At 46.1% G+C, this 20,344-nt stretch overlaps 1 protein-coding gene across 3 annotated transcripts; it reads left to right on the forward strand.

Annotated features, from left to right (window-relative positions):
• The first annotated feature begins 3,128 nt into the window (after positions 1-3,128).
• PRKAG3 (protein kinase AMP-activated non-catalytic subunit gamma 3) lies at positions 3,129-20,275 on the forward strand. Of its 3 annotated transcripts, none has more exons than XM_081876775.1 (13): positions 3,129-3,655; positions 5,370-5,409; positions 6,416-7,068; positions 8,904-8,985; positions 9,297-9,355; positions 9,590-9,635; positions 10,977-11,031; positions 11,446-11,572; positions 12,293-12,458; positions 13,129-13,166; positions 13,767-13,913; positions 15,165-15,258; positions 18,971-20,275. In XM_081876775.1, the coding sequence occupies exons 1-13, from the start codon at positions 3,611-3,613 to the stop codon at positions 18,991-18,993; spliced, it is 1,575 nt and encodes a 524-aa protein (XP_081732901.1). In that variant the 5' UTR covers positions 3,129-3,610; the 3' UTR covers positions 18,994-20,275. The 3 variants fall into 3 exon arrangements, 2 of the variants coding, with proteins under 2 accessions (XP_081732901.1, XP_081732900.1); XR_014160295.1 differs by having other exon boundaries at positions 3,169-3,655; positions 15,165-15,346; positions 18,971-19,098; XM_081876774.1 differs by lacking the exon at positions 15,165-15,258 and having other exon boundaries at positions 3,159-3,655.
• The last annotated feature ends 69 nt before the right edge of the window (positions 20,276-20,344 follow it).

Consider the following 20,344-nt stretch of genomic DNA (forward strand, 5'->3'; position numbering starts at 1 on the left):
AGCCAACAAAGTCTTCTCCAACATGCACATCTCCTGCTGCCACCAAGCCTGTATTTTTGGTGTGTATGCTGATCTATGATCAGATCTCCCACAATGCTTTTTTTTTTTTAAGTTACATTTTATAATGAGGAAAAGGCTGCTCAACACACTGCCTGGTGTTATTTGTCCACAAAGGGCAAATTTTACCCCTTTTAAACTGGATATTGCATTTTGTTGCATCTTTTCTTGGTCACAATAAAGGTATTACCCTCCTGTTTTAATTTTTTGCTAGAGCACACACAGCTGCTATTCGGCTGCAAAGGAAATGCAGGCACCTCCACACTATTTTGCTTGCTCTGCAAAGTGTAAGGTTTTTAACTTTTATGTTTATATATTCCCTTTTGGAGCAAACGTTCCCCCTGCTAGGTTGAGAAAATCATCTTGATAAGAACAGGTTATCTATCCCCTGAAGTGTTGGGAGTTTTGACCAACCAGAGACACTGCCACAGCTGGCTTTCTGCTGGCAGTGGGCACCTGTAACCCATTTCCTTTCTTGCCAAGAGCCAATAAGGCCTGTGTCGCTGCGTTCAGGCTACAAGTAGTGGAGATAAACTCAGAGAGGAGGGGACAGCAACCATTCTCTTTTTAGGAGCCTGACTCATTCTCCAGGAATTCTCCACAGCGGGGAGGAGAGGCCAATCCTAACTAGGTTATGTTTAGTATGTGTAGATGGGGAGGTGAAGACAGCAAGCACTTGCATCAAGATCAAGGCTCTGAGGCAGGACCAGAACTGCATGTAAAGATAAAAGGGGTGCCTGGTCATAGCTAGCCATAAGCAACAGGGGGAAACAACCTGCTTCAGGTGTTGCCAGAAGGGGGAACTGGCACTGGCCAAGACCAAGTTCTCCTTAATTTACTGTTTGTTTTTAAAAATGTATATTATCCGGCTTTTATTCCATGAATCCAAAGGGGCAAACTGCAAACAAAAGTAGGCAAAATGATTGGGAGCAACAAGTACTGCCAAATTCAAAACAAAACACCAGTAGTTTTACAGAGGGCTGGGAAATCCTGGAGAGCCACTGTCAACTACTGAGCTAGATGAACCAATGGTCTGACTTTGTGTAAGGCAGGTTCCTATGTTCTTATCAGAGTGCAGGAGGGGAAACCTGGGCCGTGAGTTTGAGCCCCACGTTGGGCAAAAGATTCCTGCATTGCAGGGGGTTGGACTGGATGACCCTCGAGCGCCCTTCCAACTCTACAATTCAAGTCAGAAATTGTTCTCCCGCTTAAGTAAGTTTAAATTGTTTTAGAGGGGGACTAGATAAATTCATGGAGGATAGATATGTGTATTGTACTAATGCTTCTGAAAGCCAATTGCTAGGGGCCACACAGGAGGAAAGTGCTATTGCACTCCTCTCGTGCTTGTACCTTTCCTAGAGAGGCTTGAGGCTGGCTGCTGTAAACAACAACAACACAGATGGACTCTTGGCCTAATCCAGCCAGGCTCTAGTTATGTTACTATGAACATCTATCTTCATGCTGCTCTATAAACTAATAAGCTGTTTCATGCTGCCTTTATTGGGCAACCAAGCTGTATGCTAGTCCACATATAAGTTGTAAGGACTTTTAATTGCGGAGATTGGGTATAGTCCATTTTAGTGCTTCCAATCCCTGCAGCTAATCCCAGGGAAGGTCAATTTGCAGCCCATGGGTCACATCTGGCTTCTATCCAAACAGTCTTATCTCTACTGGTCTTGCTAAATTTTAATCAAGGTATGATAAACATTGTGCGCAGAGAGAAAATGTGTTTTAAATGAATGTGATGATGTCACATTTCACTGTTCTCTCCCTTCCTTTCCCAGGCTTCCTATGTTATGTCTTGCTTTACGTGCTGTGGGGGTAGCCAATGTGGTGCCTTCCAGATGTTCTGGACTTACAACCCCCATCATTCCTGACTACTGGCACTATTTACTGGTGGCTGTCCCTTGCAGCAGATAATGCTGACCTTATTATGGTAGAGCCTGACAGCTTGTGAAGTGGTAGGATGGTGCAGTCAAGATACACACACACATCCCAGACCTGCAGTATAGGAAACAGAGTTACTCCCAATAATTCAAAATGGACAATACTGATCAATGAAACTCAGCCTGTGCTGTTGCCAGTGTGCAGGTGTCGGATCTGTATATATATATTACATTATTGGCTTCCTGTGTTTATCTGAGGACAGCCCTGACCAAAAGAATATCCCATTTTATTTAGGATGCTTCCTCGCTCACTGACAATTACAGCATCTATCTAGTATTGGAGGAACTATAATCTGCAGTCCTGTGCTTTTAACAACTGAAAGGCAATAATGGAACAAGTCAACACATGGTCTAAAATTATCTTGTAATGCATTTTCTACGATTCCAACTGAAGTTGTAATTGTGTGCACACTTTTACATTTTCTCCTGCCATTTCAGGTAAGATACCTATCAAGCACTACTGAATCACAAGCTGCTTTGCTCCACAGAGATTCATGAGGGCTGCAAAGCAACTACATTGCTTCAGATAAATGAGTTGGCTAGGTGAACATCCAGGAACAAGTGGCCTATTTTAAAAGTGTTATCATGGCCCAAACCATTTTGGAAATATATGAGCTCCTTTTCTCCAGATGCTTTTGTAAAGACAAACTTTACTAGCATTTTTAAAAAGAAGATTGGGAATATTATGTTGCTGCTGGAACATAGAAAGGGGATGAGTTTGTGGGTAAAAGGATATGAGGGACTGGTGGGGAAAAGGCTGGAGGATTCATCTATTAAAATTACAATTTTTAACTTATATCCTGGATACTACAATAGGTTTTTTTTTTGCTTTTTTAATGCAACAGATGGAAGTTGCATTGCTTTCCAATCAGTACTCCTTGCGGGTGGGAGTGACTTCGCCAACTCAATGTCTGCCTACCTCTCAACTTTTAAAGGCATAGGGGCCTTCTGAAAGAAAGAAGCCCTCTGCAAGCGGGAAAAGTCTCTGCCCTGGGGAGCCAGGTTATAATGTCCCCATTGCACCAGGGACTGTACCTCTGGAACAGCTCCTCTTGGCCTCGGCCGATCACTGGCGTTTCACCCCTTTGCTTCTTCCTCCCGGGAGGGGCTCCCCCCCCCCATAGCCTCCATCATCTCCTCTCCTCGCCCCACCTCCCACCCCGCGAGACCGTGTCCCACCGCGCACAGGCTTCTGTGCCCCGACTTCCTCCCTTCGCACATTCCGTGATTTATTTACAGCCGGAGCCGAGTCGCTCTCTCCCCCCCCCCCCGCCCTCCAGGGCAAACAGGAGGCTTCGCCCGAAGCTTCCCGAGCGAGAGGCCGCGGAGCCCGCTTTCCTCGCCGCATCCCTCGCCCCAGCACCCCTCGGCGCCTGGGAGAGCCCCGCTCTCGGCCTGCCCTGCTCCTCCTCCACCGTCTCGGGAGGCGGCCGCGCGCTGCCCCGAGTCCCCCGGGAGGCGGCGGGAAGGTCCTTCTTCGCACAGCGCGGCCGGCGGTGGCCCCTCCTGGCGCCGCGCGCACCCGGGTGTTGCTGCCAGGCCCGCCGCCGCCTTCCTGCACGGACTGGCTCGCCGGCCAGGTGCCCGAAAAGAGCAGCTGCCTCGGCATGGAGCGGGCGGCGGCGGCGGCGGCGGCACCGGCCTCGGAGCAGGTAAGCCCGGCGGAGAGAGCTCCCCGAGAAAGGGCTTCGCGGCGGGTGCCTTTCTGCCGGCCAGGCCGGGCCCGGCGAGCACGGACGGAGGGCACTTCCTGGCGCAACAACGCCGCGACCACTTCCTGCTTTCGCTTGCCGGGGGCTTACCTGAGCCCCGGAACCTGCTCCCCAAGCTCATAGGACACCTTTGAGCGTCAAGAACGGAGCTTTCGAGCACGTGCAGAGCGCTGCCTGCGCCTCTGCGTTTTCTCTCCCACACCTTCGGGTGCGATTCCTTGGCCCGTAACAGTTTCGCGTTTAGAAATTGAACTCGGTGCTCCGACTCGTCTCCTGCCCATTTAAATAAATCTTATGCATTAATGCGATCCGCGCAAGTGTTCGGGTGAACAAAAACAAAAGCTCCGAAGACAAAGAGAGAAACGCACGCGCGTTGTGTTTTTAGAGAATGCAAGCACGTGTCGTCATAACAGGCTCCCTCTATGTCAGGAAAAATGCTTTTCGTGTGGCGTTGCTATTTGTTTAAAAATCTGCTGAACTGAGGACACCTTTTTAATCAACGTATTTAATTGATCAATCGATCAAGCAAATAGTGCAGCCATAAACGAGGTGAGAGAAACTTGGCAGCTGTATCCCATTCCTATATGGCTCTCTTGCTGTCTTGCAAGTGCCTTTTTTAATATTAAAATTTTCCTCCAAAACCAGGTCTTTGGTCCTTAACTTATCTGCGGCCTTTTAGAAGTGGATGGAATGTTCTTAATGTATTTCTCTTCCCTCTTGGTTTTAATGTATCTGTGTGGGGTTTATTGTCTAGTTTGTTTATTTAGCTGTAAGTTGCTTTGGGTTGCCCTGGGCAAGATAAAGCAACTGACACATTAAATAAACAAATAAATAAATTAAATAAATTACTGGTTATATTTGTCAGCTGGCATGTTTCTGCTTTCTGTCAGTTGCGGTAGGAAAATTGTGGGCCACCAAATCTCTGTCTGGGGTTTGTTCCATGTCTCAGCATGTGTCTGTGTCTGATTGCACCCTGCTCTTCCGCATGTTTCCTCCTGTGTCTGAGTATGCATGCATTGTGGTTGAGTATGTTGTCTGTCATTCACAGTCTCTGACTGGGTGCAGCCTGAATCAGCTTCCACATTAACAATAGACCCTTTACTGCAGTGTCCTTACAGATGCTAGCTTTGGGTACTAACTGGAGAAGCCATAGGTATGATTGTTGGGGATTGTTAGAGCTAGAGGTCTCCTCTCCCACCATGTCACTGTTTCTTAATTCCCTTGTGGTATTAGCTGGTTAAGCCATCCTCTTTCCCATTATGTAAAAAGAAGGACATACGGTTATCCTACCCAAGATTTAAACATCTGCTTTCCCACAACATGCTTAACATTCCCTGCAAACAACTCTGCCTGCAACTTGAAAAGCTGTAACAATAGGAAGGAAATAAACAGCAGCCATGTGAGGATGAAGGAAATGGCCTCTGCCTGCAGAAAATATGTGAAGCACTAAGTTTTTTGATCCCTCCAGCATTCTGTTTGAACTAGATTTGTAGCACTTTGGGAATTGAGGGCCTAGGGTGGAGTCTGAGGTTCCCTGTCCACTGCAGAATTGTAGCTCTCACTCTTCAGATCCTAAAAGCTGAACTATTTTGCACATTGAATGTGGACCACAGGGGCCACTTTTTAACTCTCTCCATTTTTCCTTAACTCCCAGGCAGCACCACTGAGCAATGGCCTCCAGCCTCAGGAAGCAGGTGGGTAGTGCACTGGTTTTGCCTGCCGGTGGTGGAGTGACCGCTTTCAAGTACAGACTTCACTGTCTGCCAGAAAGACTGACTCATGACATGTGTTGCAGGGAACAGTTTGGGGTGTTAATTGCCTGCTTTGAGTGTCTTCTAAACTTGCTAATCCATAACAGCATGATTGTGTGTACTAACTTTGGGACATTATACATCACTTTTTGAGCCATGCTGCGAGCCATCCGAACCACTGCCTCCCCTATCATTCTAGTCTTGGAAAATCTCAGTTGTACCCAGATTTCACTTTTTGCTTTCCTGTTTGAGAATGGCTCCAGTTCTGCTATTACCTGTGAAACCCATCCTAATGTCATCTTACAAAAAACTTACCGTATGTGAGGCCTGAGTTCAAAATCTGGGCTCATACTTAGATTCCTTGGATAAGCCCAGTATTGTCCATCCTCCATTTTCTATCTGTCGGATGGGAATATTGGTGACCTACCTCACAGGGTTGTTGTGAGGGCACTCAATAAAGATAATGAAGCTATTCAACTGCCACAGAAATGTGTGAATAAATACAGTGTACAGCCCCCTCCTGACCGGGTCTGCTTTTTCAGAGCAAGTAGTTAGCCCCTTTTACACTTTCCCCTCTACTGTAAAATTTGCAGAAGAGAGTTTGGGCTCTGTCTGAAATCAACGAATGCCTTCACCTTAGGCTGAAGTGTGTGGGTTGCTGCCTGTCAAGGGATGTAAACAATCAACTAACTGGATGTGCTCTGTGGGGCAGGGTGGGGTAGGGTTGGTCAGTGACTGCTGCAGCTTTTGGCTGGTTCTCTGTGCAAGTCACGGGTTGCTCAGCTCAGCATGCGTGTTCCTGCAGTTTATGTGAGAACATACCATTTCTTTAGGCTTAGTGAGAAGGAGGGAAGGTTGTGTCAGTCAAAAGGGCCAAGATTACTTAAATGTTTCACCTACCAAGAAGTTTTTGGTGTCTGGATTTGCAATGCCTCCCCTTACCCACTAGGCCCCAACCTGTCTCTGGATGTTAAGGAATCAGCGTTGGAAGCCAAGGTTGTAGGGCAAGAGGCCAAGGACCTGGCTGCAGATGGCAAAGGTACAGAGTTGAGCATGATGAATGTGATGTCAGATGGCAGGACCATGGACGGGGATCCCAGAGCTGTTGGGCTGGATGCCAAGACTGCAAATCGGGATGGCAAAGTAACAGCTGGGGATGCCGTTGCTACAGAATCGGATATTAAGGCTGCAGATTCAGAGGCCAGAGAACTGGATACAGCTGACAACTACGGTGGACCACAGGCCACAGTGACAGATAGGAGACAAACAGGTCCAGGGGGCAAGGAGGATGTGATGCCAAGAGGCAGGTGCAAGAGCTGGAACGCCAGTGCCCCCACCCTGAATGTTAAAGATGCCGGTCAGCAAAACAAAGGCACGGTTGTGGATGCCAAAGCAACACCAGAAGTCACCAAGCCAGATGAGAACAACAAAGATGACGACGGTGACATCATTTCTCTCGACTGTGAAATTCTTGGGTTTGGTCCTGATACTGATTTGCTGGGACCAGATGCTGAGACTTACATGCATTTCATGCGGCGCCATCACTGTTATGATGCCATTCCCACCAGCTCCAAACTGGTAGTGTTTGACACAACCTTGCAGGTAAGGGGGGAAGTGGGAGCTGTTGTGGGTCAAGGAAGGGGATAGAAAACTGGTCATTTTAATAATGGGATAGTGGAAGCTCATTTCTTTATTAATCGGGGTGGGGAACCTGTGGCAATCCAGATACTGTTGGGACTGATATGAGTTGGAGTCCCGATCCCTGTTGCAAATCCTGAAACATCCAGCAAAGACAGGACAGTAGTCCAATAGGCTCAAGTCAACAGCTCTGCTCCCTCCCTCTCAATGTTCCTAGTAAAATTGTTATCAGCACTCAAGAAAAGCTAGTTCTCAAAATAGAATACAGGGTGGAATGATGCTGATGGGAGTTTGCAAAAGGCTTGAATGTGAGTAGCTCAGATAACTGAGTGTTGGGAATAATTGGAAGCAGCATAGTTCCAACCTGATGGTATCCCTTTTCTTTCCTTATGTAAGTGAATGCTTGCTTTTCACTTCTATGGGAAAAGTAAACAATTATACTTGAGGAACGCTTCTGGTTTTTTAAAATTTACAATGTTTCTGAACTGTTCATTATACGATTCCAGATTGGTATACAGAAGGATGGATAACGCTGTTCACACAAGAAAAAAAATAAAGGGGCAGAATTCATTTAACTAGTCCTGTTAGTGGAAGCCAACATGAGGACTTACACTAGTGCAACATGTCCTCCCACGTTATCTGAAATTGGCTCAGGGGAAGCTGAAAAGCTGATGGACCAGTTGCCATAGAGTCACATTGAATTCCTCCCAAGGAGTAGGGAAGGCAGAATAAAATATCTTGCATGTCAGCGCAGACAGGAGTAACTTCAGACAGCGCTTGCACCCCTGACATTGTGACCTCCCCTGACAGGGATTCTACACTGAAGTTTGTGGGGGTTTCCCTACCCTTTTAGTACATGTCTGCCCTCCTCCCATATAACTACACTACACTCAGCAGTTTTCAACTTCCTTCCTAATCTGTCAGGTTCTGGTACTTGACTTTCTGCTATGGCAGGCAGTGTGTGTGTTGTGGGGAGCTGTAGAAATTAATAGAGCACAAAGCTATCAATCGTTACTAGCTGCAATGACTGTGTTCTCCCTCCATTTTAGGAGGCAGTAGGCCTCTGAATACTAACTATTTTGGAATACAAGTGGAGAGAGTGCTGTTGGTCTTCAATATGCATCTGAATGGCTACTGTGAGAACAGGATTCTGGACTAGGTGGGCCTTTGGACTCTTCTTACGACACTGGCAGAGCTGGATATAGGAACTCAAATCCGTCTGCAAGGATTAAACAAATAGATGCTCACTTTCAAGATGAAGCAATTCTACCTGTTTCATCAAGTTATTCCTGCTGCTGCAAGTTTACCTTCCCTCATATTTGTTGTAGTTCATCACATTCCTAGAGCTGTGATTTAGGAGGAGGTAGAATCGTGGGAAGAGAGCAAACTAGGAAGAAAGTCCAAGCCGCATAATTTGGTAAAAAATAGGCCTAAGGCCCTAAAATTGAACCACAATGTTTAATAATATCTAGTCTAGCAGAAGAATATAATTGGTACACAGAGTTGGAGTCCAAGGGGGTGCAGTGTGGGCGATTACTTCTGGATTTTCCCCTGCCCAGCCTTCTTAGCTGGATGCAGCTGTTTCCTCACCCTGTAGATCTGGCCTGACCAATGTGGTGCCTTCCAGATGTTGTACTACAATTCCCATCAGCCTCAGACCAATGGTAAGGATGACGGGGGCTGAAGCCCAACAAGACCTGAAGGGCACCACATTGACTACTCCTAACTGCAGATAGACAGGAATATTGAATAGCAACTGCCAGTCTGGCCCACCTATTCTTTTTTCCTCCTGTCCCCAGATAAAGAAGGCCTTCTTAGCCATGGTAGCCAATGGGGTGCGAGCAGCCCCTCTCTGGGACAACAAGCAGCAGTGTTTTGTGGGTAAGTGATGCTGCGTTCAGGAGGGCAACACAGGACAGCAGATTTTGGGCAAAAGGAAGTGTGAACTGGGATTTCATAGGACTACTGCTGGCCATTCAAACTGTACTAGGGATGGTCAAGAAGGCAAGGTTGGGTGTGTGCAGGAATTCTGCAGGTGCCTTATTAAGGAAAGGCTCAACCATCTGCTGTCCTGAGAACTGGGGCTTGCACAAGGTAGCCCTTCATGCCTGTTGCTTCAGCTCCTCCAGACCTACACCTGTGTGTATCCACCCTCTTCCTTTTCCTCTTTCCCCCACTCTCTCTTACTGCAGGTATGTTGACTATCACTGACTTCATTAACATCCTACATCGCTACTACCGATCACCTCTGGTGAGTTTTCCAGGATTACTCAATTGCCTTTGCAAGATCTGGAGCAAACCAGCTTCCAGCATCTCCCTCCCAATATGTACAGGGATGGAGGGGGGCAGGGGCAGAGGGGTGACAGCAAAGCAAGAGGACCTGTGACTTCAAAGTACAAGTGTGGACTGCTTGGAACTCTCACTATCCTATCCTTTTGTGGGTGACATCACCCTGCTCACGAGTATCATTTTGTGCTGTTTTTAGGTTCAGATATATGAGATCGAGGAACACAAAATTGAAACGTGGAGAGGTGAGGAGGGCACCACTAGGGGGAGTAGTGTATGCATGGATGCTATTGAATATCTTTAAAATTGATTGTCAGCAGTGGAAGGTGAATTGCACTCTGTGTGTGTGCACATGTTTACGTCTGTCTCCCTGCTTCTGGCCTTGATTTAAACAGTTCCTCTCTTAACTTGGTATCCCTTCCTACTTGATAGTCTTGCCTCTAGACAAGGCGCGGCCAGCATTTAGTCCAACAACATCTAAAGGACAACAGCTCCCATAATTCCCTCCCATTGGCCATGCTGGCTAGGGCTGATGGGAGTTGGGGCCCACTGGCCACCCCAGCCCCTAGGCAAAGGGTTTAGGTTACAGTACTCTAGGGATTGGAAACCAGTGACTTCTGGTTTTGATGGGCTCCATCAGCCCTTGCCAGGATGACCAATAACAATCTGGAGGGTCACAGGTTCACCCTCCTTGCGCTACAGGCTCTTTTGTTGCATTCTGATGAAATTCCATGTGCTGTAGCCCATTGCTGTGAGCTCATTGGATCCTGTCCCATTTCTGTCCCTGGTGTTTCTACTTACCCTCTCCCTTTGAGCTTGGTCCACACAACCACCCAGAAGAGGGGTAGCTAATGTGGTACCTTCCAGATGTTGATCCAACTCTTTTCATCCTTAGCCAGCATGGCCCAATGGTCAAGGATGATGGCAAGTGAAATCCAACATGTGGAGGGCACCATGTGGGCTGCCCCTGACTCACAGGGAAGGTGCAAGGCTCAGGGAGGATCCTCCTCCATCTACTCACTGCTTGCATGTTCAGTGGTAGAGCACATGCTCTGCTTGCAAATGATCTGAGATTCAATCCCTGGCATCTCCTGTTTGGGTAGGGAAATGCCCCCTAGCTAAAACCCTGGAGGGTGGCTGCCAATCAGGACGCAGCCTAAATGGATCATTGGTCTGATTCAGTACAACAGCTATAGTACCCTTTCTCTCTTCAAAGTGGGGAAACCCAGCCAGATGGGCAGGATATAAATAATAAAATTATTTTTTAAAAAGTATTATACATTGAATCACTGTCCCAATTTCTGAAATGCTTTCAGTGCACATAACATGGGAAGAAAGTTGATGTTATAGTAAATCATCTTCAACTTGGCAGTGATTAACCATATGGTATAGTGACCTCAAGCTGTTGTATGCCAAAATCTCAGAAACTCAACATCCTTCTAAATAGATTGGAAACCCGACTGACCTCTTTTGCCAGATTCCCCTCCCCCCACAGAAGTAGGTTCATCCTTAACCTGTAGTAGTTCTCCCATCTTACCTAGGGCAACGGTTCTATATACTATTCAGACGCTTTCCTTTCTCCCCAGAGGTGTATTTGCAAGGTTTCTTCAAACCCTTGGTGTGCATCTCCCCAAATGATAGGTAAGTCATTCCTGATGCTTGCTTACTCCTCCCACAGATCCCTCCTCTTTGGCAGGAAAGGTGGGAAAGAATTTTAATGAGTACATAATAATAGTGTGGCTAGCTTTGATGGAAAGAGTCTTGTACTTTTAACAACTGCATGGCAGTTGGTCTAAAAGAGTGAAGTTTTACTCATCAGTTCCTTGCCAGAAAACACTTCACTTGTTGATTTCTGCCTGTCGAACAGCTGAATGCACAGAGCCTTTGTCCATAATAGGGGTGGGGGAACCCTCACTGTCTCACAACGCCTACTCCATTTAGAGCAGCTGTGCTGCCTGATGCCCAAAGTGGAAGCAGTAAATGGGTACAGTCCCTGGGTACAGGGAGCCAATCTCCAGGCATGTCATATTGCCCTTTTGTTTCTCCCTTTCCTAGCCTATTTGATGCTGTTTATTCCTTGATTAAGCACAAGATCCATCGGCTGCCTGTTATCGAGCCCATCTCAGGGAACGTCCTACACATTCTGACCCACAAACGTATCCTCAAGTTCCTGCATATCTTCGTGAGTGTCTGGTGATCCCAAATTCCTCTTGGCATAGATGATGGCAAGGCAGATTATTTTTGGTCTCAGTGGGTCCTATGTTGGCCCAGAGCCCGATGCTCTCTTTTATCATTTATTTATTGGTATAGAGCCAACAGGGTATGTGGTGCCTTGCAGAGCTGCATAGGGAAAAATGGACTGGCCACTTCCCTCAAGATGCTCACGATCTAAAATAGACAATTGGGAAAACAGTAGAAGTTGGGAGAGTAAGAGGTTAGGCTCCACTAGGGATGTAAAAAGGTATCATTTTATTTTTTGTCCCATATTCATTGTCTGCAGTGGTACCTTGGGTTACATACGCTTCAGGTTACAGACTCTGCTAACCCAGAAATAGTGCTTCAGGTTAAGAACTTTGCTTCAGGATGAGAACAGAAATCGTGCTCTGGTGGCACGGCGGCAGCAGGAGGCCCCATTAGCTAAAATGGTGCTTCAGGTTAAGAACAGTTTCAGGTTAAGTACGGACCTCCAGAATGAATTAAGTACTTAACCCGAGGTACCACTGTATTTCTATTCTGCTGCAGTTCAGCTTCTGCAAAAAATGTTATCTAGCTCACTGTTCACTGTGGCCAAATTTAATAATGCATTATTGTGTGAATGCACATCATTCATTTCCATTGTGGGGCAGGGGGAGCATCACCAATAATGCACTGAAAAAAATAACCTCCTCTTCTCTCACTACAGGGAGCCATGCTTCCAAAGCCACGATTCCTGCAGAAAACCATCCTGGAACTGGGCATTGGCACCTTCCGTGACGTTGCCATGGTCCTGGAGTCAGCCCCTGTCTACACAGCCTTGGAGATTTTTGTAGACCGCAGGGTCTCAGCATTGCCTGTTGTTAATGAAAAAGGTACTTGCTGCGGGGAGCTCCTCTGCTCTGCTCACCGCTATGTTTGCCGTTTCAGCTGAGCCTTACCTCTTTCTTATATGTTATCAGCTTTCTAATTCATCCTCTACTTTTTTCTTGGGCCCTGAAATTCCACAAACCCTATGTGACATTTATCAAACAATCTGAGCCATTGCGTGATGTAGCTTTTGCCAAGCTGCACCGTTTTGGGGTTCCATATTTGAATCCCACCCACCCTGCTTGAGCCAATGAACCATAGTGCTATATGCAACATTTCAGAGATAGTGTTAAATCACTATCACCCAGATTTTGTCACTTTTGTAAATTCCACCCACTGTCATAAAATCAGAAACCCTCTTTTTATGTATTAACTCATAAACTTCAAGATGTGATAAAAGCCTGGAAAAGTGCTGTTCACATATATGATAATATGAATGAATAATGCTCTGTGTCTAGCTCTATTCAAGACTTTATTGTGAGTGGATTTTTTCTTTTATCGGGTATTTCTTAATTATTTTTCTGATTAATACATATGGAATACTTGCTTAGTTGGAACGTATTAAATATATCAATACTTTTTAAAAATTGATGATAGCTACTTTATGAGGTGGGTGAATGGGAGGGTTTTCTCTACTGAGTCCCTTATAATGCTTCCCTCACTTTCTCTTTACAGGGAGGGTAGTTGGCCTCTACTCTCGCTTTGATGTGATTGTAAGTATAGCACAATCATATTTTTGCAGGTGTGAAGTTGGTTGGCGGGAGAATGGATTTTTTTAATAGCCCACGCTAAGAAAATGGAATGTTTCCCTGTCTTGCCTCTAGGGGATGCAGTACCTGTTTAAAATTTTAAGATGGGAAGATCACTTGGTAGTTGTGTGTGTGTGTGTGTGTGTGTGTGTGTGTGTGTGTGTGTGTGTGGTTTGGTATCCCTCGCAAATGTTTCCTGAACTCCATCTATCTAAAGGGATTGAGGTGGTGATACAAATTTTCACTACTATTTATCAGCTCTAGACAGAGAAGTCAGCAGCAGTTTCCCTCTTAAACATAGGGTGAAAAGCAAAGGAGAACATTGTCTCCAATGCTGTGATTCTAAATTGATGGGTCCATTTATCAAAGTGGCTGTCACAAGGTGCATTAAACCAGTGTGTAGCAACTGAGCCTTGTTTCAGCAAGAGTTACCTGGATATTAAAGCCAGAGTTCTCCCACCTTTGCAAAGTGGGATTGGGGTAGCTTTATTCTCTGCTAATGCCAAGCCCCTGCCTGGATGATCTGTCATGGTGGCTTCAAACCATTTCCTTGTCTCTGCTTAGCACTTGGCTGCCCAGAAGTCCTACAACAACCTGGACATTACTGTGGGGGAAGCACTGAAGCAGCGCTCAGTCTGCCTGGAAGGGGTGCTCACCTGCCATCCTTACGAAACGATGGAAGACATTATTGACCGCATCGCCAAGGAGCAGGTATGCCAGCGTGGAGCAGGAAGAATGTGCGCTTTAGGTAACAGTTACTCTGTGGCAAGACCTTGACCTCTCCAGGTCCATAAAATCTGACTTCAGGAGTTAAATGTTCAGCCTAAACCTCTTCTGTCACTACTTTCTGCTTACTCAAGTCATGCCCAGTGACACTTTCTAATCCAGTCAGCCTCTAATCCTGTCACCTGATTGACTTTGCTCTATTGGCATAGGTGTTCCAGCAGTAACCATCTCTGGCTTGTTCTTCCCCATGACACTCATGGAAGAGACAAGTCCACACTAGTGGCTTACAGGCCCTAGGAAAAGGATGGGAAATATTGTGGAATACTGTATTCCAACCATTTAAGCAAAAAAACAAAAACTCCCAAAATAATTCTCATGAGACTTCTCCAGGGTAGAAGCTATTCCCAATGAATCACTTAAAAAGGGGGTCCACGGGGAAAGCCAAGAGCCCGCACAGAAGAGGTAGATTGCTCAGGTGGGTGGTCCCCAAGGTAAGTGAAACCATCTTCAGATGCTGATGAGAACTGGACACCTAAAGGCTGCTTCACATGTTATATGAGAGAAAACAGCTGTTTGCTGCCATACAGCAGGAAGCCATGGCAAGTCCCAGCTCCCTGCTGCACATACAGGTCTCATGCATATGGTGGGAAATATCTATCTGTTGCGTGTAATGATTTACTGAACCAATGGGGAACCTGTGGTCCTTCACAAAGCGTTGGGACCCCAATTCCCATCAGCCCCAGCCAGCATGGTCAATGGTCAGGGATGAAGGGTAATGTAGTTCAGCAAAAACACCTAGAGGGTCACAGATTCCTCATTCTAGAGGCAAACAGGTGTTTCCATATGCAAACACACATACCTTAAAAAATTATAATGTGGGAAGCAGCCCCAGACTTATTTTCTGTACAGCACAGTTGCTCCTCTGCAACTAAAGGCTAATAGGCAGCACAACAGCACCCAGCTTTAACTTTCCTGCCTGCCACTCTTAATTGTAACTTTTCCCAGAATGCCCTGTTCCTTGGCTATCTTGCTGTACTAGGATGGTGATAATGTTAATAATAATAATAATAATAATAATAATAATAATAGCATTATGCCACCAAAGGGAAACGTTTCTGAGGTTTGCCTCAGGAGGGAGGGGTAACTCTAGCCCTGTGGATGTCAAGCACTCATCTCAGCTCATCCTGTTACCATACTCTTCTCTCCGTGATGGTGTGTGGCTCACTCATCTGGCAGGTCCATCGTCTGGTTCTGGTGGATGAGAAGAAAACCCCGCGGGGGATCGTGTCCCTCTCTGACATTCTCCAAGCCCTGGTTCTCACGCCTGCAGGTATCGATGCCCTAAACTCTTAAGCCGCCTGACGCTCCATCCTTCCTCCATTTGTACCCTCCATTTCCTCCGCTTCTCTCCAGCTCAGGTAGGCCCCATGCCTTGGCCTCTCTAGCCTCTGCCCTGCTGCTCGTTTTTGCCTTGCTGCTGGGTCTCTCTTGTCCGTCCGGCCAAGCCAGGTCTGTATTTCTGTCTGTCTAGAACCAAACACCCAGCCTGGAAGGGAGGCCAATGCTATGGATCGTAAACACAGCATAGCCTTGTAGGAGGAACCTCTTCATGAGAGGGCCACAGGGTGGCAATACAAGAATGGGCCTTTTCTGCAGTGGCTCCCCGGGTAGGCTCACCTGGCACCTTCATTACATATATGCAGGCAGCAGGTGAAAACGTTTCTCTTTAACCAGGCCTTTGGCTGATTAACATTCTATGTCTTTTTTAATGTGTTTGTGGGAGGGGGGCTTATGGTTTTGTTTTTATTATGTATTTTGCATTTATTTTTATGTTGTGAACTGCCCTGTGATCTTCAGATGAAGGGTGGTATACAAATTTAATACATTATTTATGATTATGATTATGATTATGATTATGATTATTAGGGGGCTGCTCAGACACACACAGGCAGGGTTCCAGCTTCTGGCAAGAGAGAGGCCTCCTGATACATCAAAGCTGTGCTTAAACCTTTAAAATCAGCAGCTCCTCATTCCACCTCTAATCCATTCGGATTTTCTCCTTACTCTTTTTCACATTCCTTGGTGCTAGCACGGCACACCAATTGTTGGAAGTGTTTTGTTGCATGGGAAGAGCTGGTTATAGAACTGGACGGCATCAGAGGAACCCTCTGCATTCAGAAAACTAAGCAGCTGTGTAGTGGGAAAGCTGGTGTATGTCTCACATATATGTAAATTTCTTTTGGCAGAGTGTTAGTAGATGTGCTGCATGTTAGATTCATTTCCAACTGAAATGATAAAACCCTGCTTTTCCACTGCATTTCCCTAGCACAGATCTTATCACAGGGAAATGGTGGTTTTTCAGTAACAACCAGTTCACTGGGTAACATGAGCTGGGGGTTATGTTACTTCCCATGCCCTGTAGTCACCCCAGCTGATTTATTTACCTGTTGTGGTTGCTAAAGGCACAGAGGCAGTTACAGCTTGGGGGCAGGTAGAGTGTCAGGTCAGCTGTTAAGCCTAGCCTTTAAAGGTTGCAAAGGTTGCAATAGAAAAATATGATATTCAGTGGATAAAGCACACACAGCCACAGTTCCCCACCCCCAAATTCCCCCCTTTATCTGAAAGCTCTCCTGTGACTTCAAATCTGCCCATCAGAAATTCAGCCACTGTGTATCTCAGAAGAGTTCCCCCTGCCCCCTTCCATGTCTTGTAAACTATTTTTACTCATCTGCTGTGATTTCTTCTCTGACTTCTAACTCAGGAGTTCTCATGCTTTCTACCCCCCAGCAACCACCTGAGAGGCCTACCAAACACAAAATGGCAGAGCCAGTAATAGAATGGTGGTGAATGGAGGCAGAGTTTATTCTAATCATCTGGCATAATTGTTCACTGGTATCTAATCCATTTCTGGAACCTGCTAAATTCTCTGCCAAAGTGGTTTCCTTGTGACAAGGAGTTCCATAGTTCAGCTTTCCTCAAGCTAAGTATAAATATTGGAGTTACCATGACTCAGCCTCTCCTTTATGGGCAGAATTTGCTGAGCTAGAGGCTAAAAGGGGAGAAGGCATTTTATCTGCACATACCTCTTTCCCCCCAAAAACACACACACACACACACACATGCCATTCAAAAAAGTATTTTTCATAATCTCTCATTTCTTCTCCCCATCTCCTTTCACACTTAACTTGTATCCTACTTTCCCCTGCCAGAAACAGCCTGCTTCTTTAATCCCTTCTCTTTGTTCCCTTTACGTTCGCTTCTTCTCTTACTTCCATTCTTTTTATTCCCAGTTAATTTTACGTAAATTAATATTTAATCTCTCTAATTTAAAGGGCTCATCAATCTCCCTTGCAACAAGGCTTCCCTTACCATTGTGGGAAGCGGGGACAGTATAGTAGTTTACTATTGCAGGATCCAGCTTCTGCTACTTTTATTACATTATCTACAAGTTTTGGGGGGCATCGTCAGCTTTCTCTCACTCTTCCACCTGCATAGGAGCATCTCAGTGATGGATGAGCACAGCAGCTAGAAAAAAGAGTTAAGGAACTTTCTCCTCCCATCTTGACATAAGCTATAAAGGGTGGGGAGGGGGGTAGATCAGTCTCATGCCTTGCGTGGCTGGTGCACAACCTAGACTATCCATTAGTTGTTATAGCAACCACATTATTATTTCCTCTTGCGTTTACCACTCAATTCCCCCCAAAAGCACACAATTCTGGCTGATGTGGCTTCCAGGAGAGGCTCTGGCCACAGGTACACAGGCTGCCACCACCTACGGCTTCTTGTTGCCTTGTTCCACTGGGCTTGAGTCTGAATGATCTCCCTTGTTCTTGCCTGATGCCATGGGCTCTCTGGTTCACTGTGTTGCCACCTTCCCGCAACTAGCTGTGTGTACGGCTGCATCTGTGCTCCTACATGTTTGTACGCAAGCTGGGGTGGATCTGTCCGTGGTCTGTGTAGGGTAGCATCTCTTTGGTCAGCGCCTGTAGCCACCATGCCATAGAGGGGGTGGCTTACCCGTGCAGTCCTCATGATGTTGTTGGACTTTCCAAGTCAGATCAGCCCTCAGCCAGCATGGGGAACAGTATGGGATGATGGGAGGTGGTGTAGGACATCTAGGAGGGCCACACATTTCCTAGGCCTGATATAAGGAAATGCAAGTTGCCTCAAGTATAATTCACTGCAGAATAAATCAGTGGGATAGAGCTGCTTAGCCAAAATCCTAAGCCATTTTTTTGCTGCAGAACCCCCCACTCCCAGTACAATGCTTGAAAGGCAGCTAAGAAACTGCAAGTAAGTTCGATCTGCACCTAACTTCTGGCTGAGTTACTTTTAGGATTGCCACTCAACCGACTGGTTTTGGCTCCCGATTATCTAGTTTATGATGGAGCACAAGAAATTTAATAAGCTTGGGCATGTAACACCAGAGGCTAAAACACTAAAGCTCAGAGCAGCTTCCCAAGGATTCTCAGGCAGTCTCCCCCTGTATATGGCTTTCAGGGCCAAACTTGCTCAGCTTGAGCAATGCAACTGCTTTTAAGCAGAACACCCCTCTCTGGTAATTGCAACCACGGGACTACCCAAGAACCATAAGGGCTGGGCTGGAGAAGAGAGACCACCAGCTAACATGATAAAAAGCAGCATGAAAAGAGGAGGTGCATTTCAGGCACCAGCTAGCCTCTGATCATCAAAAGCCTCTTAACTGTAAGCAAGAGGTTTGGAACTTTTAGAAACTTTACTGATCACCCCATTTGGGAATATTTATTTTTAGTGAGGAGGCCACTGCATCCAGTGAGGCTTCTGCATGTTCTCTAGGCCAGGAGTTTGTTATAGGAGGCACAGCCTGGCTTGTGTCTATGACTGCAGCGATTCTTCCCAGCAGGCCAGCTTGGGGAACAGGACTTATCCTCTGGGATATGTAGTTCATGGAAGGAAACAGCTGCTTCCCAACCGAATCACACCCATCAGACAACAAAGAGGGAGAAGCATAGGCAGGATCCTTCTCCCACTGTGGTATTAACTTTTTTCATTCCCTTCTACAGGCATCGACCGGTATTCAATCTGATGCCATTAAAGGCCACACTTGCTACCCAGCACTTTGGGTTACCTCCAGGGCATCTATGACACATGAGGGTAAGGTGGGGCTTTCCAGCCCATGAAAGAGAGAGAGAGATTTCTTCCTAACAGGCAACATTGGTGCTTTGGCTGCGTGTTCCTCCTATGATGCAGAAAGAGGTGAGAGAAGCAATAAGAAAGGAGGATCTGAACTGCAGAACTGTAAATAGATTTTTCAACCGCTGAAATCTGCTAGAGTGTTATAGAAGCAGCCATGCTACAGATGGAGAGAAAGCTGGCCCTGGTTGAACATTTGCACCTGTTGCTTGTCTCCTTTTTCTATCCCCTGCTGACTGTAGGACATGTTATCATGCACAAAAATCCATCCTGCTTCAAGGCCTCTAGCAGATGCTTTTGACTGAACTGAGGTGACTGCTACTGCTCCAGACATATGGACACTCAAGAAGGCCCATGTCACTCACAAGAGGAAGGTAGACTACAATCGCAGTGGTTTGGATCCATGACTTCAACAGAGAAAGGATTTCCGCATTAGACCCTGCTGCTTTGGAGAAAAGGCAGGTTGCTTCCAACACAGGTCTAAACACTTAGCAGGCTATTGCATTATTTTTATTGTTGTGATTTTTCATTGTACCTGAACCAGCAACAAGGTGTGAAGCTGACGTGACCTAAGCTGAAGAAAAATAATTTAAGAGGAAACGGGGAGTTCTGAAATTCATGGAAATGCTTTCAAATGTATTTTATACTATTACAGAACACTATGGGGTCACTTTCTGTCAACTTTAGAAAAAACCTAGCTCAGTCCACCATTTTCCTATAGCTGACAACAAGCAACTTGCCATCTTTCCTCAGTAAAAACCAAGGCTTTTGACTACAGTGGTACCTCTGGTTACATACTTAATTTGTTCCAAAGGTCCATTCTTAACCTGAAGCACCACTTTAGCTAATGGGGCCTCCTGCTGCTGCTGCGCAGCGGTGGCACAATTTCTGTTCTCATCCTGAAGCAAAGTTCTTAACCCGAGGTACTATTTCTGGGTTAGTGGAGTCTGTAACCTGAAGCATCTGTAACCTGAAGCGTATGTAACTCGAGGTACCACTGTATTGAGTTCCCCTAGCAGCAACAGAAGGATTTGCTAGGAGGTAGGTAGCATTTTCCCAGCAGACTTAGTGGGGAGGGTCTCACTACAGGAAAGCATGCAGTTTCTCTTCTTGTTGTTGTGTTCATGTTCTTTGAAATAAACTTTCATATTAAGACACAGACTATATGCAAACAAGCATGATTACGTTTGTTTGTATGCATAAGGTACTTGGATATTACAGGGAAGTAGAAAGTTCCTGGGGAT

The sequence above is a fragment of the Podarcis erhardii genome (genome assembly GCF_964252035.2).
Source record: "Podarcis erhardii genome assembly, chromosome: 1".
Classification (NCBI taxonomy): domain Eukaryota; kingdom Metazoa; phylum Chordata; class Lepidosauria; order Squamata; family Lacertidae; genus Podarcis; species Podarcis erhardii.

What these genes read in the sequence shown, in the direction of transcription:
- PRKAG3 (XM_081876775.1), top strand. Translation starts at nt 3,611, where the DNA reads ATGGAGCGGGCGGCGGCGGCGGCGGCGGCACCGGCCTCGGAGCAG. An exon ending in CAAAATTGAAACGTGGAGAG is followed by an intron (nt 9,636 to 10,976) that starts GTGAGGAGGGCA and finishes CTTTCTCCCCAG; the next exon opens with AGGTGTATTTGCAAGGTTTC. An exon ending in TGCATCTCCCCAAATGATAG is followed by an intron (nt 11,032 to 11,445) that starts GTAAGTCATTCC and finishes TCCCTTTCCTAG; the next exon opens with CCTATTTGATGCTGTTTATT.